General features: G+C 46.5%; 1 protein-coding gene across 2 annotated transcripts in view; it reads right to left on the reverse strand.

The window, feature by feature from the left end:
* The window catches only part of magi3a (membrane associated guanylate kinase, WW and PDZ domain containing 3a), a 206,513-nt gene that overhangs the window by 89,046 nt on the left and 99,437 nt on the right, over nucleotides 1-18,030 (reverse strand). For both annotated transcript variants that reach the window (XM_072656512.1, XM_072656513.1), the window contains exon 2: nucleotides 303-419. In XM_072656512.1, the coding sequence (XP_072512613.1) occupies nucleotides 303-419 (117 nt within the window). The remainder of the gene's footprint in view (nucleotides 1-302; nucleotides 420-18,030) is intronic.

Raw genomic sequence — 18,030 nt, forward strand, 5'->3', positions numbered from 1 at the left:
TGTTAAAAGCGTGTGTGTGTGTGTGTGTGTTGAAGTTCATATTTATTCATATTTCATAACCAATAACTTTTCACCATCTTCTCTTTTGTCAAATTTGGATGCCATGCTGTGAAAATGTCAGCCAAACTAGCTGATTATACCATGAAAAAGTCAACCATTTCCTCTTCAAGTTGGCCTGATAATTAAATACCAGACACTACTTACTACCTCTGCTGTGACGGATCAGACAGATGAGGAGCATTATGAGGGGGGAGCTGGATCCGAGTTAGGTCATGTTGGCCTCTGTATGTGCAGGTACTCACAGGGGATGGTGCGCAGGTACAGGTTGTCTCTTATCACTTGCTGGAGCTTGTGGTCCAAGGAGCCTTTCTGGAACTGCAGGCTGAGGTAGTGACGCAGGTCCGTGTTCAACACCTTACCTGCAGAGACACAATTGCCAGCATACTGTAAGCCTCTAAGCAGTCTAGTCAGTCCTAATCAGAGCACTATTAGAGCAGCTAGTGGAGCCTGTTGACGTGTCTTTTCCAGGGTACCTGAAGGTTCTGGAAATGTCCCACATCACAAGACTGTCTCTAAGCCATATCTCTACTGCATGCTGATGTCATGGTTAAAGTCATATCTGTTCTTACATGAACATTTTCCAACCCCTCCTTATCTTTGCTTTTGTTACTGTGCATTTAGGCCTGAGGTGCTGATTGGCTGCCCTTCATACAATAATTAGTTAAGGCTACAACAGACCCTTTTCTGCCCCGCCCACTTTCTTCTGAGTTTGTGTTATAATCAGAATAATCAGTCATTAAATGGTTGGTGGTCTTATTGCGTTCAAACTGAAGGCAGGCTGAAGATGACTACTGCTGTGGACGCTGGTCATAAAGTAGCTAGCTATGCTAATCCAATGTTTCAACAGGCTATTTAGAGCAGATCTAGATAGCTTTGCAACACAACACAACAAGATTGGGAGTGCTGTGTGGTACTACATCCAGAGAAGGAAAGGACCTGCGTCAAAGGTGCTAATCATTTTACCTTGGTTAGAAAGCTCTGGTGTGTATGTGGACACGTCAGGTGTTCGTAAGTGCTGTCAAACAGAGCAGGATTCAGGAAAAAAATGGTGACAATGCTCCACATTCCCTAAATCAGATCAATTAGATTTCTCAACGTAAGGACAACTCCCACAGAGCACACAGAACGTGCCTCTCCACGCAAAGTACACTGGACCTCCCTTAGCATCCCTTAGCGCTTTTTTTTTGCTTCTACAAATATCTGCAACTGAACAGATGGGCAAATCACGCAGAGCTTGAGGAAGAACGTTCCAACCGTCCAGTGGCTTGATTGACAACTCTTGGCTAGGCTGCGTAGAATGAGACCAAACCCCCGTAGGAAGGACACATGTCAAACTGCTGCTAACAGAACCTTAATTGGCTTGTTTCCGCTAGCATCCAGGTGCACAAACAAATCAACAATGGCCAACAATGGCAAACACCAGAGACTGCAGATCACACTGCACTGCACCAGGGGTTCGTGCACAGCTCAAGGAAGTTCCAAAGCCCGGCAAGGGCAAAAGGTCCTCCGGCAGGAAAACGAAAAGACTGAAGGCCAAGAGCACCCCCACAGGGATGGGGGGGCTGGGATATGGGGTACCATGGAGCAGCGAGTCTCCAGATGTTGGTATTTTGGAGCTGATGTCTCTCTAGAGCAGCTCCTGTGCTTTCAAACAGCACCCACCACATCAGCGCTGCGTCGACAAGCATTGTTTGGGGCCCTGCAGCTGCCTCACCAGTTGTTCGAGCTTCCCTACCTGTTTTTATCTGAGCGCTATTCCCAGCGTACGCCCTATAGCAGCGTGGAATGAAAGACAATACTCAAAGCAAAGAAGCCGTGCCTATATGGTACCATTGGGACAAGGGATCAGGAGACTGAAGAGCAGTTAAGTGTCAATATTTGAGCACATCCCACGCATTAAGCTGGAGTGTGTGAATGCAGGCCTCGAGAGAGGAACTTCTGCAATGGGATTATTCACTGCTTGCTTTTAGCTTTGAGACCTCGAGAAAAGGAGCTGGCATGGAGAAGGGTAAACACAGACAGCCTTGTTTGCGGTATCACCCGCCTCATTCCAAAAGCGACACAATCAAAACAAGTCACTCTGGAAGGAACGCCGGCTTCTGCAGCCCACCCCCTCGCATAGGGGATTAAAACGATGGCCCACTGTGACTAATGATCAGTCTGGTTTCATTGGCTGGTGGGGACGCATACTAATGCAAACCTTTTTCCGACGTCCTTGAGAGACCCCGCATTCGGATTTACCGTTAAGGTATTAATTACTCTCCCATTAATGTTTAACATGGCCCTACGAGGACTCTGCTTCTAGCATCATGCGCTCTCTACGGATCTTGGGTCCAATAAAGTAAAACATTCATTTCGGGACTTAGGAGAGTTAGGTGAGACTAAATGGGCCAGCCCATTAATACCAATTATGCCAGCAATTACAGCGATAGCCTCACACGTTGCCAGAAGTGACTAAACATCTAAACATCCTCGCTCAGGTCAGTGCCTGTGAGGAGTTTGGGGTGTTCGTCCAGTGTCCACGTGGGGTTCCTCCAACTAACCTGTGAGTGTGCGAGCTAAAGAATAAGTGTGTATGGTACATTGTGAAGGACTGGTGCACTCCTGCCTTACGTCAAATGATCCTAGGTAGGCCCCACCTGGACCCACTGCAACCCTAAACCCTAAAAAACAGTCCTAATGTCCTCATTAGCAAGCCTGAGCTTCTTAAGGCTTCAGTGTACTTCTAGTGGAGACTATTTCCATCCAGTGTAGGCAAACAACCTCAGCCATCGCACGGAGGCTTCCTTCACTGTGCCGCATATGAGACTTTTTTATTGGTCAGTGCGAAAGAGGCAGTACTTCAAAGAATGCAATCCTCTGCCAATTACAGTAATAGCGCCACCTGCAGTACTGGAGTATTAGGGAATAATGCAGGTGTGAATTCTATGTACATACAATAGTTATAAACAATGCATAAAACTAGGTAAACTTTATCACGTCTTAGTGCCGTGTTCTCCCCTATACTCACAGAGTGGTAGGGAATACTTTAAACACTGAAAAGGCTTCAGTATGGTTAAGTAGTGATGGACCAGTGGACGTCAGGGCTGGATGACACATTAACCTTTCAAGGCAAACTTGCTAATGCATCCTGTCAAACGAAAGGAACTTTGCTTTTTGAAATGAATTGGAGCAGAGCTCCCTAGCTTCCCAACTCTGACTCAATCGTACCGCTATTTTGGAGACTGCTTAGGATTTGTACCAGGATTTGCTTTATTTATTTATTTTTTATTTAAAAGACAACAATCCAGACTCTTCTTCTAAACTGTGGTTCTTTGATGGGGCGACCTTCCTCCAGTGTAAGCTGGAGACACCAGTAACTGATCTTTAATACATATGGTAGGTAGCAATAACCATGATGTACACCAGGGGTCATCTCTGAGATGAACAGAAGCTTTTAGGAATTGCATTTAAAACATCATGGAACACGAGTACCAGCTGAGAGAGTCTGTGAATTCCCATACAGAACTACACTGTGGAGCTCCATGTGGAAACACGACCGAATACAGCGCATGGAGTGGAGGACAACACTGGCTCTAATGGGCCCCTGCAACCGTGAGTGAGCTCCATAGTCCCATCTAGAGGTTGAACAAAGAAACTGTAGTGTCCTGGGGTCGAGGAGCCTCGCACAGATGTAATTCTCATCTCGCGGCTCTCAGGATCGACCAAAATACAGGCCAATAATTGATAACATCTTTTGTCTGAAAATCGTCCGAAACCGATAGATAGTAAGAAGATGCTCAGCTCAACCATCCTACAAAAGATGATGACCCCTAGTGTACATCATGGTTGTTGCGCCCTACCATATGTATATTATACAACAGATCCGAGACACTAGCCCTGGTCTTCCTCATCTCCCCCAGCTCCACGGGGGCAGTACAATCGCAGTGTCAGAGTTGGGAAGCTCATTGTTTTTAAGGGCACCACTGTTGCACTACAGCGTGTGGCACAGAACTGAGAAGCTGAGAATGCCTTGATAGGATCGCTAGGGAGCACTGCTCCAATCTGTGTGTCTCTTACGCTCTCTCTTTCAGTGGATCTCTCAGGGACGAGGGAGGAAAAGTGGAGAAAGGCCAACTTCCTCCAGGCTCCTCTTACACTGACATCACTCCGCCTGGTCACCACGCACCTGGAAATCATTAGCACTCGGCTTGCGAAAGGCACTGCGTAAAGGACAGGCTTCTTTTCTAACGCAGAGAGACAGCAGCGGCGTGGTCAAATAGGGCAGAGCCAAATGTATCGCTGCTCATTTAGGAATACATTATCTACAATTTTGAGGTTTTTATGACTAACTGAGACTGAAGCCAGCTTTGTCTTGAGCACCGAAAACTGTAAACATCACATGACACAACATGTCATTCCACTTGGGAGCGGTATTCTGACGAGGCTCTGCGAGAGGCCGCCCAACCCAGCAGTGTGATGAGGTCCAAGAGCAACATTGTGCAACTTTTTGGACACTGTAAAAGGCGCAGTGAATGGGAGGAATTTGGGTCAGGCCACAATAGCTGTTCCTCATCAAGAGCCGGGAGTGCCGAAGAACGCATGCGGTCCGTGTTCCCAAGCAAAAAGCCCTGCATGCCTTCCATTCATCAAGAACTATGCTTTACATGCTGGCAAACCGCATACCCTGACAGCATGTTCCCCCCAACCCCCCCACCCGTGGTTCACACTCTAAACATGGGAATTTCATCCTCCCATCCTCCAAACACAAACACAAAATGCGTGGGTAATAGTGGGAAGCCCCGCTCGAGCTGTAGGGTATATATATAGACCAAGCTTAAGCGCATTAGGCTTTTTGGTAATGCACAAACACAGATACAGGTTTCGGGGGCGGATGGTAGCGGGGGGGTTGGATCTCCCTTCCTTCGCTGCATGTTTGTGGAACAGGGCGGCCTTTGTGGTTCGGCTGTCAGGTAGCATTAGTGGGCAGTGTCGTATCTCTGGGGAGCTGCACTCGGGTCTGGAGCGTCAGGTTGTCCGTGGGAGGCAGGGCACACAATGCTTCCCTTTGTGCCTCATCATGTGGGCACTGGGACTGCTTCTACCAGGCCAGGCAGAGCCCAGCGCTCAGAAGGAGGATGTCTAATACCATGCATTAGGACACACACACAGACACACACACACACACACACACACACACACACACACAAATATATATACACTATACCAGTCGAACTTTTGAACACATGCTAGGGTGACACTGGGGACACACGGGTGTCCACTGTAGTTAGGACATCATGGCAAGGGGCCTAGGTTGTAGGACCGTAGCAATGTGTATGTCTGTGGATACAAATGCCTCTCAAATTATATAACTACTGTAGGAAAATCATAGCTGTCAGGCAAAAACCTTGTATCTCCATTTTTGATGCTTTTGACGAACGGACCAATAGAAAGGCTCCAAATTGGCCTCAAATAAATCATTTTAGAGTGAAGGTTTAGGTTTTTGAGTGAAGGTGATAAGCGTTCCACTCATTTAGCAAGACAATAAGCAGCTCACAACCAAATCAACTCCTCAGCCACTACATCCTGACTATGGTGGACACCCGCGTGTCCCCAGTGTCCTCTTTTCAGAAAACAAAAAGATGGTCTGTACCCTAGCATTTGGATTGTTTGATGGACAATGATGATGATGATGATGATGATGATGATGATGATGATGATGATGATGATGAGCACACATTCAACCAGGTGTGTCCAAACTTATATGACATATATACACAGGTAAGTGTTCTAAGTGGGCTATTGATAACAGGGTTGTGGGTTCGATTCCTGGGCTCGGCAAGCTGCCACTGTTGGGCCCTTGAGCAAGGCCCTTTACCCCCCTCTGCTCCCCGGGCGCTGGAGTTGGCTGCCCACCGCTCTTGGTGTGTGTGTACTCACTGCCCCTAGTTCACTAGTGTGTGTGTGTGTTCACTACCACAGATGGGTTAAATGCGGAGGACACATTTCGCTGTACAGTGACAAACACATGCACCTTAACCTTTACCTAAAGTCCAGTAACCTCTTGGTGCACAAATGGTTCTTCTCTATAATAGAAAGCTTGCTGTATACAGTTGGTTAAAACCTTCGGTTCTATACAGCAAAAAATGTACTAATTTTTTGATACTATATGAAAGAGTGCAGTGTCTCGCCTTAAATAACTGAAATTGCATTGTGTGTTAAAGTGGCGTGGAGAAAGCCTTAACTACACAGTCCCCAGCACATTTCACATTTCACCCATACCTGCAGGATTTTCCAATACTTCACGCAACAGCGCCCTTTCATTTGCACACCCAGACTGGAGGAGCAGCAGCATCAAATCCATCCTCTTAATGGAGTTTTAAAATTCCCAGTGCGAGCTTCAAAATCACAGATGGATCAGACGTGTAGGCCGAAGCAATTCGCGCTCAGCTCCGGCGGCTTTACACCACCGCCTGTTGTCGAAGGTCATTTAACACCATGTGTTACCACCTGGCCTGCACCGAGCTGATCGAGATGTCGTACAAGTGCCCACGCCGTTAACCTTCCACTCTTCTGGCTCTTTACCTTTGGACGGCTGAGCGTAATGGTCAGTGAACCCTTCTCGCAGGAACATTCAGGCAAAGGTGAATGAAGTTTCTCCACCCGCCGGCCCTGCCGTCTGTCCACGAAGGAGCTGAGATGAGAGCGTTTCTAAAAATGTTCAGACCTCCACCTCCATACCATCCAGCTCCTCCAATTACTGCCACCCACGGAGGCAGACAGCACAAAGGCAGCGTGTGTCACATACTGTAACCATCAATGTGGAGAATACGGCCCCGGGCCGCATGCGCGTGAGCGCGTTTAGAAGGACATCGGCATGGCTTTGCTTCCTGAGCTTTCATCAACAAACGCGATGATGACTACCTGGAAGTACTGCTTTCTGGAAACCCAGCTAAGCCTTTTAAAGATTCCAAGGTTCTTTGATGAAAAAGGATCACTGGAAACCTGGAAGCATCTAAAAAGAGATTTTCTGACAGCATCACACATACACTGTGTCCAAATCTTTGTGGACACCCCTTCTATTAAATGCATTCAGCTACTTTAAGCACTTTAAGTTGCACCCATTGCTGACAGATGTGCAAATGCACACACACAGCTTGTCCAGTCCCTGTAGATAAAAACTTGTGTAGACGTATGGTCAATAGAACAGGACTCCGGAGCAAAACAACATGAATATGAACCTATTGCCTGCCTGAAACCAGGAGTGGGCTGGGAGAATAACAGGCCAAAAAGCCCCCCAGCATTGAGCTGTGAAGCAGTGGAACTGTGTTCTCTGGAATGATGGTAGCTGCTCCATCCAGTACTTTTGGGATGAGTTGGGAAGTTGGAGATGAGGGGTGGTGATTAAACCAACACTCTTGTTACTGAATGCAATCAAATCCTCACAGCAATGCTCCAAAAACTAGTAAAAATAGTTTACCACTGTGGTGGTGAGGAGGCCCTTACTGCTAGAGCCCCCCTTGGGCCTTTATTAGGTTTCTTTTTTCTTGGGGGGGTAAGTTGGGGAGGGTTAGGGTAAAAGGTTGTTTTGAGTCTAAGCCTAGCTTCCTACTGCGTCACTTTCCCCAAGGGACGAGCCTCAATTGTAAGACAATCGACTCCATCAAACTCCACCCTTTCTTCAGATCTGAACAGCTCCACAGCTGTTGCTGTCCATCCTTCCACTGTAAGATGAAGACTCAACATTGTGGAGCTAATCAGGAAGCTTCTACTGAGAAAGGAAACGGACAAAAAAAGAGGGTGATGAATAACATCTGCTGAAGCAGAGTGGTGTTCTCAGTACAATGGAATGACCATCTCAGAGTCCCAACATTACTGAATGGGTTTGGGATCACTTGGTAACTTTGCAGAAGCAGGAAAATGCTGCATTTTGCTGCACACTGGTGTAAAATTCGGTACTACTACTAAAACTAATCCACACAGACAAACGGAGCAGGAAAACGCTCGCAAGAACTGCATCACGCTGCTTCTTTAACTTTCAATGGCGTTCTCCATCTCTCAAATGTCCAGGAACGCATGTGTAGAGCGTGTCCTTGTTAAGTGAATTCCACTTCCTGACTGTAGGGGCAGTGGTGGCTCAGCGGTTAGATCGCTGGGCTATTGATAACAGGGTTGTGGGTTCGATTCCTGGGCTTGGCAAGCTGCCACTGTTGGGCCCTTTACCCTCTCTGCTCCCCGGGCGCTGGAGTTGGCTGTCCACCGCTCTGGGTGTGTGTGTACTCACTGCCCGTAGTTCACTAGTGTGTGTGTGTGTGTGTGTGTGTGTTCACTACCACAGATGGGTTAAATGCGGAGGACACATGTCGCTGTACATAGTACAGTGACAAATATGTGCACCTTTACCTTTACCTTTAGAGGGAGCCCAGGAGCAAAAAATAGCAATTCTCGCATATTGCTGCTTTAAAGGCTTAAAGGCTGTTTTGACTGGAAACAAAATAGAAAAGAGATGGTCTCGGACGTTTGCACAGTCCTGACCATGACGAAAGCTGCACAGGAGAACTGTAGGAGTTTGTAAAACATGCATTATCACGCACCCTGCCAACTAATCACTGTTGATTCACTGAGAAGATCAGAGCTTACGTTTTAAAATTGCTGACATCTGCTTTTCAAAGCAAATAATCTAGTTTAATCGTGTATTTGTTACAGCCCTCCCACTGCGTGTTGTGTGGGCAGGCGTTCAAAATGCTGCTTGGATTTCCGAGGGCTGATGAAAAGTGCTGATAAAAAGAAAAGTTTTGGGGAGCAGCTGCACAGCAGCGTCGCAAGGCTCCGGGCAGCAGTCGCCTGTCATCCAGGCCAAGATTCAGAGTACATTAGTACACAATTAACAACCCTGGCATGAAGCTAGTTAGGCTTTTAATACCGACATTGTTCTTTTCTGTTGTTCTGTTCTGTCAAAAGGAAGATTGATCTAAAATAAAATCCCAAATCTGTGGCATCTGCACTTTTGTTTACGCAGGTTTCTGACCCTGGACCAGCCCAAACTCTGTGTCGAAATCCAAGGCTGATCACCTGTCCTCTTCCTCAATTAGAGAGGGCTGCTTAAATGTCAACGATAAGCTAGCACCAGGGTCTAACGAGGCTGGCTTATGACAGCGGCGCAAGAGCGGCGCACAGGAAAAGCCTGCGGTGAGCTAATTAACGGCCTGTTGGGGACATTTGGCAAGCCAGTGTCACAGAGACTGCTGTCTACTCATTAGAACCGCAGGCAGAGACGCAACCACTGTGCTTCATTCAGATCCTCTATAGAAAAATTGGCCAAAGTACTGAGGACTTGTTGGGATTTATTATTGGCCACATCTATCGACCGAATGACCGAATGTGGGATGCAGAGAATCAGTCACTTCCGTGAATCATCAGAATACGGAAAGTCTCCAGAAACTGCAAGGCTGCAAGTTTGAGGGGAACAAAAAAAAATTAATTTTGACTTTATATGCAAGAGAGCTCTGAGTAAACATCACTTGTTGAAAGCTTTAATGAAGACAGCCATGTTTGACCGTCTAGGCTTATAAAGGGAGCAGCAGAGGAATTCTAGACGCTTCCACAAAGATTTGTTCAAAAAACTTGACTGCTATCTGCCTCTAGAAGTACACCGGGCAATCCCCCAGACTCCTTTCAGACTGTAATTAGCTCTTCATCTTCATGGGGTGGTGGTCCCTTCAGGGCAGAGTGTGCAGTAATTCTGTCTTCAGGATTCTGTCTAGAGGAAACCCCTCCAACAGCACAGAGATTCATGCCAGCACTTTTCTGTAGCTGGAAAGACTTGGACCAGTGGTCTTCAGCCCTCCTCCTGGAGAACTCACACCCACATCTAACACGCCTCCTTTAGCCAATCAAAGACTTCTGAAGGAAGTTAGAAATTAGTTGGGATCAGGAGGGGTGGGTTAGGGTTGGATCCAAAGTCTGAGGGAAGGTAGAAGAAGGGTTGAAGAGTACGGTTACCATAGCAATACTCCTGAACCACTGTAGTCTCCACATCTCCATACAAAGGCTTGCAGCTCAAGGTTTCTAGGTGGCGTGCATGCTTGTGAAATGACCGTAGTTGCCCTAATAGCATGTACCGTGTGTTTTCTATTGAGGTCAAATTCGATGCATGTTGTGTGTGGTAATGCCTTGCTACTGAATATCGGCATGTCTACCTGGGCGAGAAAGATGTACGCAGAGCATTCTTCATGTTCTGAGGTAGTCTGATGTTCAAAGTATACCGCTGGCTTTAGTCTCAGTTCAATATTCCTGACTTTGCATCATCTCTGCTTCGCTAAGATCTTTCCTGCGCACCAAAGAAAGCAAAAGGATTTTAGGATGACTGTGAAAGATGATGAGATGCTAGCACACAGGTGCTCCCGGCTTCTTTCTTCTCTGATCTCTACTGCTGCCTTCAAAGAGGGCAGAGAAGCCAATGAAGGCCTGAGGGCTTGGGCACACCTCTCCGCGGCGCACTGCAGAGATAACAGCTAGAGAACAACGTCAAAAGCCTGAGAGCTGTTCCTCTTTGCAGCACAGCTACCGTCAGGGACAAGCACCTTTTCTCATTTGAAGATGAGCAGCTTTGGTTCCCCTTACGTTCCTCTATGTGGTTCATGACATTTCAAAAGGGGAGCCCTAACACGGTGTGAAGAGAGAGACATGGACTCCACAAGCCCTCTGAAGGTGTTCTGTGGTATCTGGCACCTAGATGTTAGCAGCAGTCCTGCCTACTGAAAGTTGGGGCCCTCATCAGATCGTGGGGTGTCCATGACCCTGATCCAACCTGGATCATCGGTTGCCTTTTCTTGGAGCACTTCTTCCCAGGACCACCCCACAAGGCCTGCCTGATTTTTTGGAGATGCTCTAACCCAGCGGACTAGCCATCACAATTTGGCCCTTTCCGAAGAGGCTCAGATCCTTATGTTTGCTCTTTTTCCCGGCTTTTAACGCATAAACTTTAAGAAGGGACTCACAGGTTCACTTACTGCCTAATCCCATTCCTTGACAGAAGCCACTGGAACAAGATAATCAATGCCACTCATTTCGCCAATCATGTTATCACAAGGAGCCGTTTTCGGACATTGTTGCTTTGCCAGCAGCAATGCAGACTTCCTCAGAAGGTAAATAACAGAGTGTAGAGTCTGCAGTGTGGAGCCATATTACAGTGGAACATGAAAACAGACCATAATATCTGAACCGTTATAACACTCTCACTGAAATGCTCTGTTTTACCAGCGGGAGAACCACAGAACCGCTCGCTTGCCTTTCTGCCTCTCTGTTTTTAAACCAGCACTGAAGAGCCCATTCAGAACAGAGTGGAGGCTAACGCTAATGCTAATACACACACACACACACACACACACACACACACACAGGCTATAGAAACCCAAAGCACACACAGCACATTCACCCACTATAAAGCAGTTTTTACACACCAGTAACCCAACAACAGCCGATATCAGTGCCAGAGTGTGTACCATTTTACACACACACACACAGAAAGTGATTAGACTGCAGTGTTTAAAGGAGCTGGGAACTGATTGGACAGGGAGGAGGGTCAGACTGGATTACACAACATTAAACACTATAAAACTAAAGGGATTTTACTGAACGTATTAATCAGAAGCTCATCTTATATAAACTGTGTGATTGGATTTTTTATACAAACACAAAGATGATCAGATTGGTATCGGCTGATATTTAGCATTTAGAGACTTGAATGGGTTTGGGGGGCACAAACCTGATCCGGCCTGATCATGGCTGAGCGGTGCATGTGTGAATAGCTTGGATTTTGTGAGATCACAGAACTTTTTGTAAGCATGTGCAGACTGTGAGAACTTGAGCAGTGTTTTATTTTTAAAACGTGAGGACAAATTAGATTTTCCAGGAACAGCTTGATACAGCAAAACACCCACAGAAATGCTCATCTGGAACTGCGATTAGTCAAGATACTCACAGCACACAGTAAACAAAAACAGAACAACAACAACAACAACAACAACAACAACAAACTGATGTGATTGATTAGAGGGTTCATTTACATATAGCATCCTTATGTGAATGCAAAGGCTAATGCCGCGAGGCATTACAAAATATTCCTGGCACTGCCACTGCTCTGCTCTTGTAAGACTCTATAAAGACACTGAGGTGCATTCAGGAGCTTTTGAAAGTTGTGCTCTGCTCTTCCCTGCCACTCAGCGGGAGCTGATAGGGACTGAGCTAGTTTTGTAGAGGGTGGGGGGGATTGGGGTGCAGTGGTGGGCGTATCAAAGCAGGGCTGCCTGTGATCCCTGAGCTGTGATGGGAGATGTGTCCTTTACTGGAGCGCTCCTGCTGAGCTCTGCTGAGAGCTATCTCAACAAGCTGAGACATGCGAGAAAGAGGGAGAGAGCGGGAGAGAGCGAGAGAGAGAGAGAGAGAGAAAGAGAGAGAGAGAGAGAGAGAGAGAGAGAGAGAGAGAGTGAGCAGGCGTCAGGAGCAGAGATGGAGTTAAGAGGGGTGGATGAAAGTGGCTCGCATTATTACGTAGCGGCCCAAACATCTGGGCCGAGGCAGCTGAGCAACAGCAGGATAAAAAAAAAAGTGTCCCTAAATGCTGCAGCCGGCACCAAGATTTACAGCTTCTGAACAAATCAGAGTTCAGGAATCATATTCCAGAGGCAAAAGCACCCATCGCTGTTTCCTCCAGAGCAGAACAGAAACCTAACAAAGCTTAAACTGCTGAAGGCATCACATGGGGGCGAGAGGAGAAGAGAGGGGAGAAAGACTGCAAGAGAAAGAAGGAAGAAAACGCAAGAAAAGAGAGGAGAAGGTAGGAGAAGATAAGAGACCGGGAGAGAGTGCCACAGAATGAGGAGAAGGCGAGAGGTTAGACAGGAAGCGAGGGCAGGAGAGGAGAACAGAAGGTAAGAGAAGATAGGAACAGAGGAGATGAGGAAAGTAGAGAATGGAACAGAAGGTAAGAGAGACAAGCGTAGTGACTTGGAGATAGTCAGCTGGTGGTGGCGGCATTTAGACTGGAACAAACACTAAACACTGTCCTTTGAAGAATTCAAACTTCACACCTTTACTTATCCGCACACAGCTGTGTTCAGAACTGATATGGTCAAAAAAACCACTCTACCTGCTAGAACCTTAGCAGAAGCTTTAAACCTGAGGAGAGAAGAGCAGAGAAAAAAGGAGAAGAAAGGAGAAGAGAAAAAAGGAGAAGAAAAGTTTAGAGAAGAAAGGAGAAGAGAAGAAAGAAGAACAAAGGAGAAGAAAGGAGAAGAGAAGAAAGGAGAAGAGAAGAAAGGAGAAGAGAAGAAAGGAGAATAAAAGAGAAGAAAGGAGAAGAGAAGAAAGGAGAAGAGAAGAAAGGAGAAGAAAGGAGAAGAGAAGAAAGGAGAATAAAAGAGAAGAAAGGAGAAGAGAAGAAAGGAGAATAAAAGAGAAGAAAGGAGAAGAGAAGAAAGGAGAATAAAAGAGAAGAAAGGAGAAGAGAAGAAAGGAGAAGAAAAGTTTAGAGAAGAAAGGAGAAGATAAGAAAGGAGAAGAAAAGTTTAGAGAAGAAAGGAGAAGATAAAGGAGAAGAAAGGAGAGGAGAAGAAATGAGAAGAGAAGTAAGGAGAATTAATGAGAAGAAAGGAGAGGAGAAGAAATGAGAAGAAAGGAGAAGAGAAGAGAAGAAAGGAGAAGAGAAGAAAAGAGAAGAGAAGAAAGAGAAAATAAAAGAAGCAAAGAGAAACAAAGAGAGAAGAAGAGAAAAGAGAAAGAAGAAAAGAGAAACTAAGGCAAGTAAACAGAAGAAGAGATGACAAGGCAAAAGACATGAGAAGCAGGTACTAGAATAAGAGAGAAGAGAAGGTAGGAGAGCAGAAGGGAAAAGAGGAAGAGAGTGAAGAAGAAAATAGATAAGAACTGAAGGCGAGGGAAGAACACCTTTCATAACTTCAGCTGTACACATGATTGGGACCCTGCAGTGGAGCTCTGTATTCACCTCACCTCGTAAAAATGTCCTCTGCCTAAAAAAAGCTGTTCACACATTACTGGGCACTAACAAGCTGCTTTTAATGGGCCACTGCATAAAGGCATCCTCGGGTGTTACAATACAGCCTCATGCAATGTGCTGGCAAGCCAATATTTTTCAATTAGCCCGCTGTCTCACGCTGAACGTGTAAAAACACAATGCATTTAACAAGCTCGGCTGTGTCTCCAAAGCACACACGCTGGTCATTTATTGACTTCCCATGGTCTTGTAATGAATGGCCAACAGGATTACCATAGGCTGCTCAGTTAACATGTCCCCATCTTCACAGGCAGGACGAGGGTTCAGCTTGCTTGTGGCATGTAAACATGAGGTGAGAGCGGACGCACCAGGCCCCAAAACACCGTTTTCACTTTCCCTCAAGCCTCTTGTTATTCTGGCCTCGTGCTCTCGGCCTGCAGAAGAGCAGTGTGTAAGGGCTGCTGAGTGAGCACATGGATGCGTGTGTGTGTGTGTGTGTGTGTGTGTGTGTGTGTGAGACTCTGCAAATATGCTCTGGAGTAATTACTAATGCAGCATAGATGCCTGAATGTGTGCCTGGGACTTAGCGTCACCTAAGAGGTACCAATTTGAATGGGGATATATGTGTGTGTGTGTGTGTGTGTGTGTGTGTGTTTGTTTGTATGTGTGTGTGTGTGTGTGTGTGTGGGCATCAAAACTGTAAGAACGTGTGAATTCACCAAGCTTGGGCTTTCTTAAATGTCCTCCAAAGAGAAAGGGTCAGCCTGTCTGGGCCTTTGCTTTGAGCTTCCTTCACCTGCTACTGGAGTGGCTAGAGAGTCAACAGACAAGAGAATGACATCATGTACACCTTCGAAATGAGAACCTTGCCGGTGGGAAACAGGACCATCTGACGAGCATGAGAAGGCAGCACGTGCCCCCGCTCATCACCTTCCATCCACTTCTCCACATCATAGCTTTCCATCACGGCTCCAGCAAGACACATCGTAGGTTTCGCCACCCATTAAAGAGATGGACTGGCTGACCACAGCAAGGTGATTTGGTGTTCTAAGCAATGGGCTTTGTAACCGTCTTCCATCTGTCTTGGGGCAGCAGGCCGGTTCGGCGGTCCCATTTGGGAAAAGCCAGGTGTCACTCAACTAGAAGATGCCTAGAAGTTGCCTCTGGCCCTGTGATTAATCTTCTTTGCTTCACAGCAGAGCAACAGGGCAATCTATAAAGTCCCCATTCTCAGAAAGAGGCACAGTAGGCTGTTATGGAGCATTGTCTGATTTTCCACAGACAGTTCTATTCAGCTCATTCTACAAGCAAACGCACCTTTCATAAAGGCAGTCCTTCACCAATGCTCCCTCAACAATAACCCACTGAACCAAACCGCCGTTACCAGAACAAGAATTCCATCCAAACAGGACCCATGAGCCGCTGTCGGTGGGCATCTCTTTAAACTCGAGGCCTTCCAGATGAGACTTCGCACTCCAGCGAACTTCTCAGCCATCTGAAGGCGTCGCATTTCTCGTACGGCTAGTTCCAGATGTTCCCTGGGTGTGGGCGCGGCAACGTGCCTACCCATGCACAAACTGCAGCTGTGCCTGCGCCAAGGTTTTCATGACTGATGAGTCACAAACGCGGGGAGCAAAGCAAGGCCGCATTGCGAGGCTGCACTGCGCAGAGCTCCAGGGCCTCCGCCATTGTCTTGTTGCGATCAGACAGGCTCTCACATCTGATCAAGCAGCGACTCGCCGCTCACAAAAAACAGCTGCACGCATCAATTATGGAAAGGGGTCAAGGCCAGGCCATGAAAGCAACAAGATAGCCTTTGCGTTTTTTGTACTGAAGGCTCCTGGCTCGTCGCCAGCCGAGAGACAGAGAGAGCAATTTGGCAAAAGGGCTTATTCGGTGCATTGGTTAAAAGACACTTGCGGTTTGCGCAACCCAAACAGACGACGGCGGTTCCTAGCCGGGCGTTTTACGTCAGCCCATGTTGCTCTTAGTTAGGCCTAATTTGCAGACGGACAGAAAACGCTGAAGAGCTCTGCATGAAGCTTCAGTGAGAAATGAGTAGGGGCTAAAGGGCAGAGAGCGGTGCTTCACCCAGGCCTTTCCTTAAATCAAATGCTCTCAAAACCCTGCCCACCATTTCCCCATCATTTCATTCGGGCCGAGCGTAATGATTGGATGACCTACCTACCTCATGACCTGCCCACAAGCACATGCTCTGCACGTGTACTCTAAACACATACACACGGCTGAAAGTTAGCAAGCTGAGTTCACAACAGCAGACAGTGACTGCTAAAGAAAGAAAGACAACAACAACAACAACAACAACAACAACAAAAAGAGGTTGAATAAAGATAAGATAATCCTTTATTAGTCCCACAGTGGGGAAATTCAAGACTGCTTAACTAAGGTTGCTATTTTTTGTTGGACAGATCATTATCTGGTTTGTTTTGTTCACTGGATTATTTTTATAAATATCTATCAAACGCAGCAATGCGACTAATAGCTACTAGTAGCTACTTTATGTACTAATGTATGGTCTAAGGGATTATCTTGTATGTAATCTGTAATCTGTATATGTTGGACAAATGTATATGTTGGTCTGCAGCGTAGATTTTAGCATGAGTCATTTAATGGTTTTCAAATTTTCATCTTTCGATACCATACCTTTCAGTTGTAACTCGTCAGACTTCCTGTGTTTTGGGGGGACGGCTTTGGAAGAAAGTCTGAAAAAAGTGAGTGGGATTTTTTTCTAGTTGAACTTTCCAAAAACTGACGAGCTTTTCCACAAAGTCATCTGCTCTTTCTTTCTTAACCTTCAAAAAAAAAAAGTTCTGGAGTTATCAGTGGCTTGTTTGAGTCTGAACTTATTCTTCTTCTTTTTCAATGCCAAGAAACAACACTTGTAAAAATGCAGAAGAGTCGTCGCTGAGCTGTCAGTTCCCCCGGCTGTCAGACAACACTGTGTGAAGCGGCATAAAAGAGCAGCGGCTGGGTGGGCCGAGGTGGTCGGGACCGTGCGTGAGGGAGACGGAGCACTGTTAAAAGGGCTTGTGGGTAGATGAGTCAGAGAAGAAGGAGAAAGAGCAAGGGAGTGCCATTCAGCGGGGCACACCAGCATGGCGCAAGGAGAATGGCGACGGCAAGTTCAAAGAGACATTCGATGATGACAGGAAATGAGAGTACAGCCACATGATCCAGCTCCTTTCTAAAAAGCAGGCAGAGCGTCTTCAAGCGACAAAGATATCCTCTGCCCATTCCGAAAACAGCAAACACTGGCATGGTGGTGGTGTGAGGGTGGAGCGATACAATGCACCGTAGTATATCCATTTGCTTCACACTGTGAATACCAGTGTGATAGCTAGTGCAGCCGGTGTGTTGGCTTGAGGCTAACGTATTGCCTTGTGGTTAAAAGCATCAGATTGGACCATTTTTAAGGTTAAATGCACTTTTAAAAGTGTTGCTCGAGTCTTGCGAATTGGTTAACTCCAGCGACAGGCAAAGAACCATTTAAAGTCCCAGGGAACACGGGGTAGCATATTGCAGTGGCTTGTATTCCACTAAAATCGAGTGTTCTATTAAAGATCCAGCAACACTTGGATAAAAACATCAGGGTAGAAAATGAATAAAAACCACTAATCAGACCAATCCAAGAACTACCTGGGCATGGCCCTAACATTGTAATGGAGCATGACTGACATCTACAGAGTTCCCCCCATTTACTCTTTCCTCTCTACTCTAGCTACTGTGTTTAACTCCCCTGGGAGTTTTACTGGGATCTAGTGTAGTTCTAGAGCCAGAAGGTACGTCTACCCAATGCTAACACGGCCGGTTAGATGACTGGACAGAAATAAACAAACAGGTGAAGTGAGACAGGTAAACATATGAACAGAAATATGGACAGACTGATGACGGACAGGTTATCTATTCTGCTAGCTTGTGGTCATGCTGTTTAATTTAGCAGAAGCTCGCTAGCTAGG

Source organism: Salminus brasiliensis, chromosome 14, assembly GCF_030463535.1.
Source record: "Salminus brasiliensis chromosome 14, fSalBra1.hap2, whole genome shotgun sequence".
In the NCBI taxonomy this organism is placed as follows: Eukaryota; Metazoa; Chordata; class Actinopteri; order Characiformes; family Bryconidae; genus Salminus; species Salminus brasiliensis.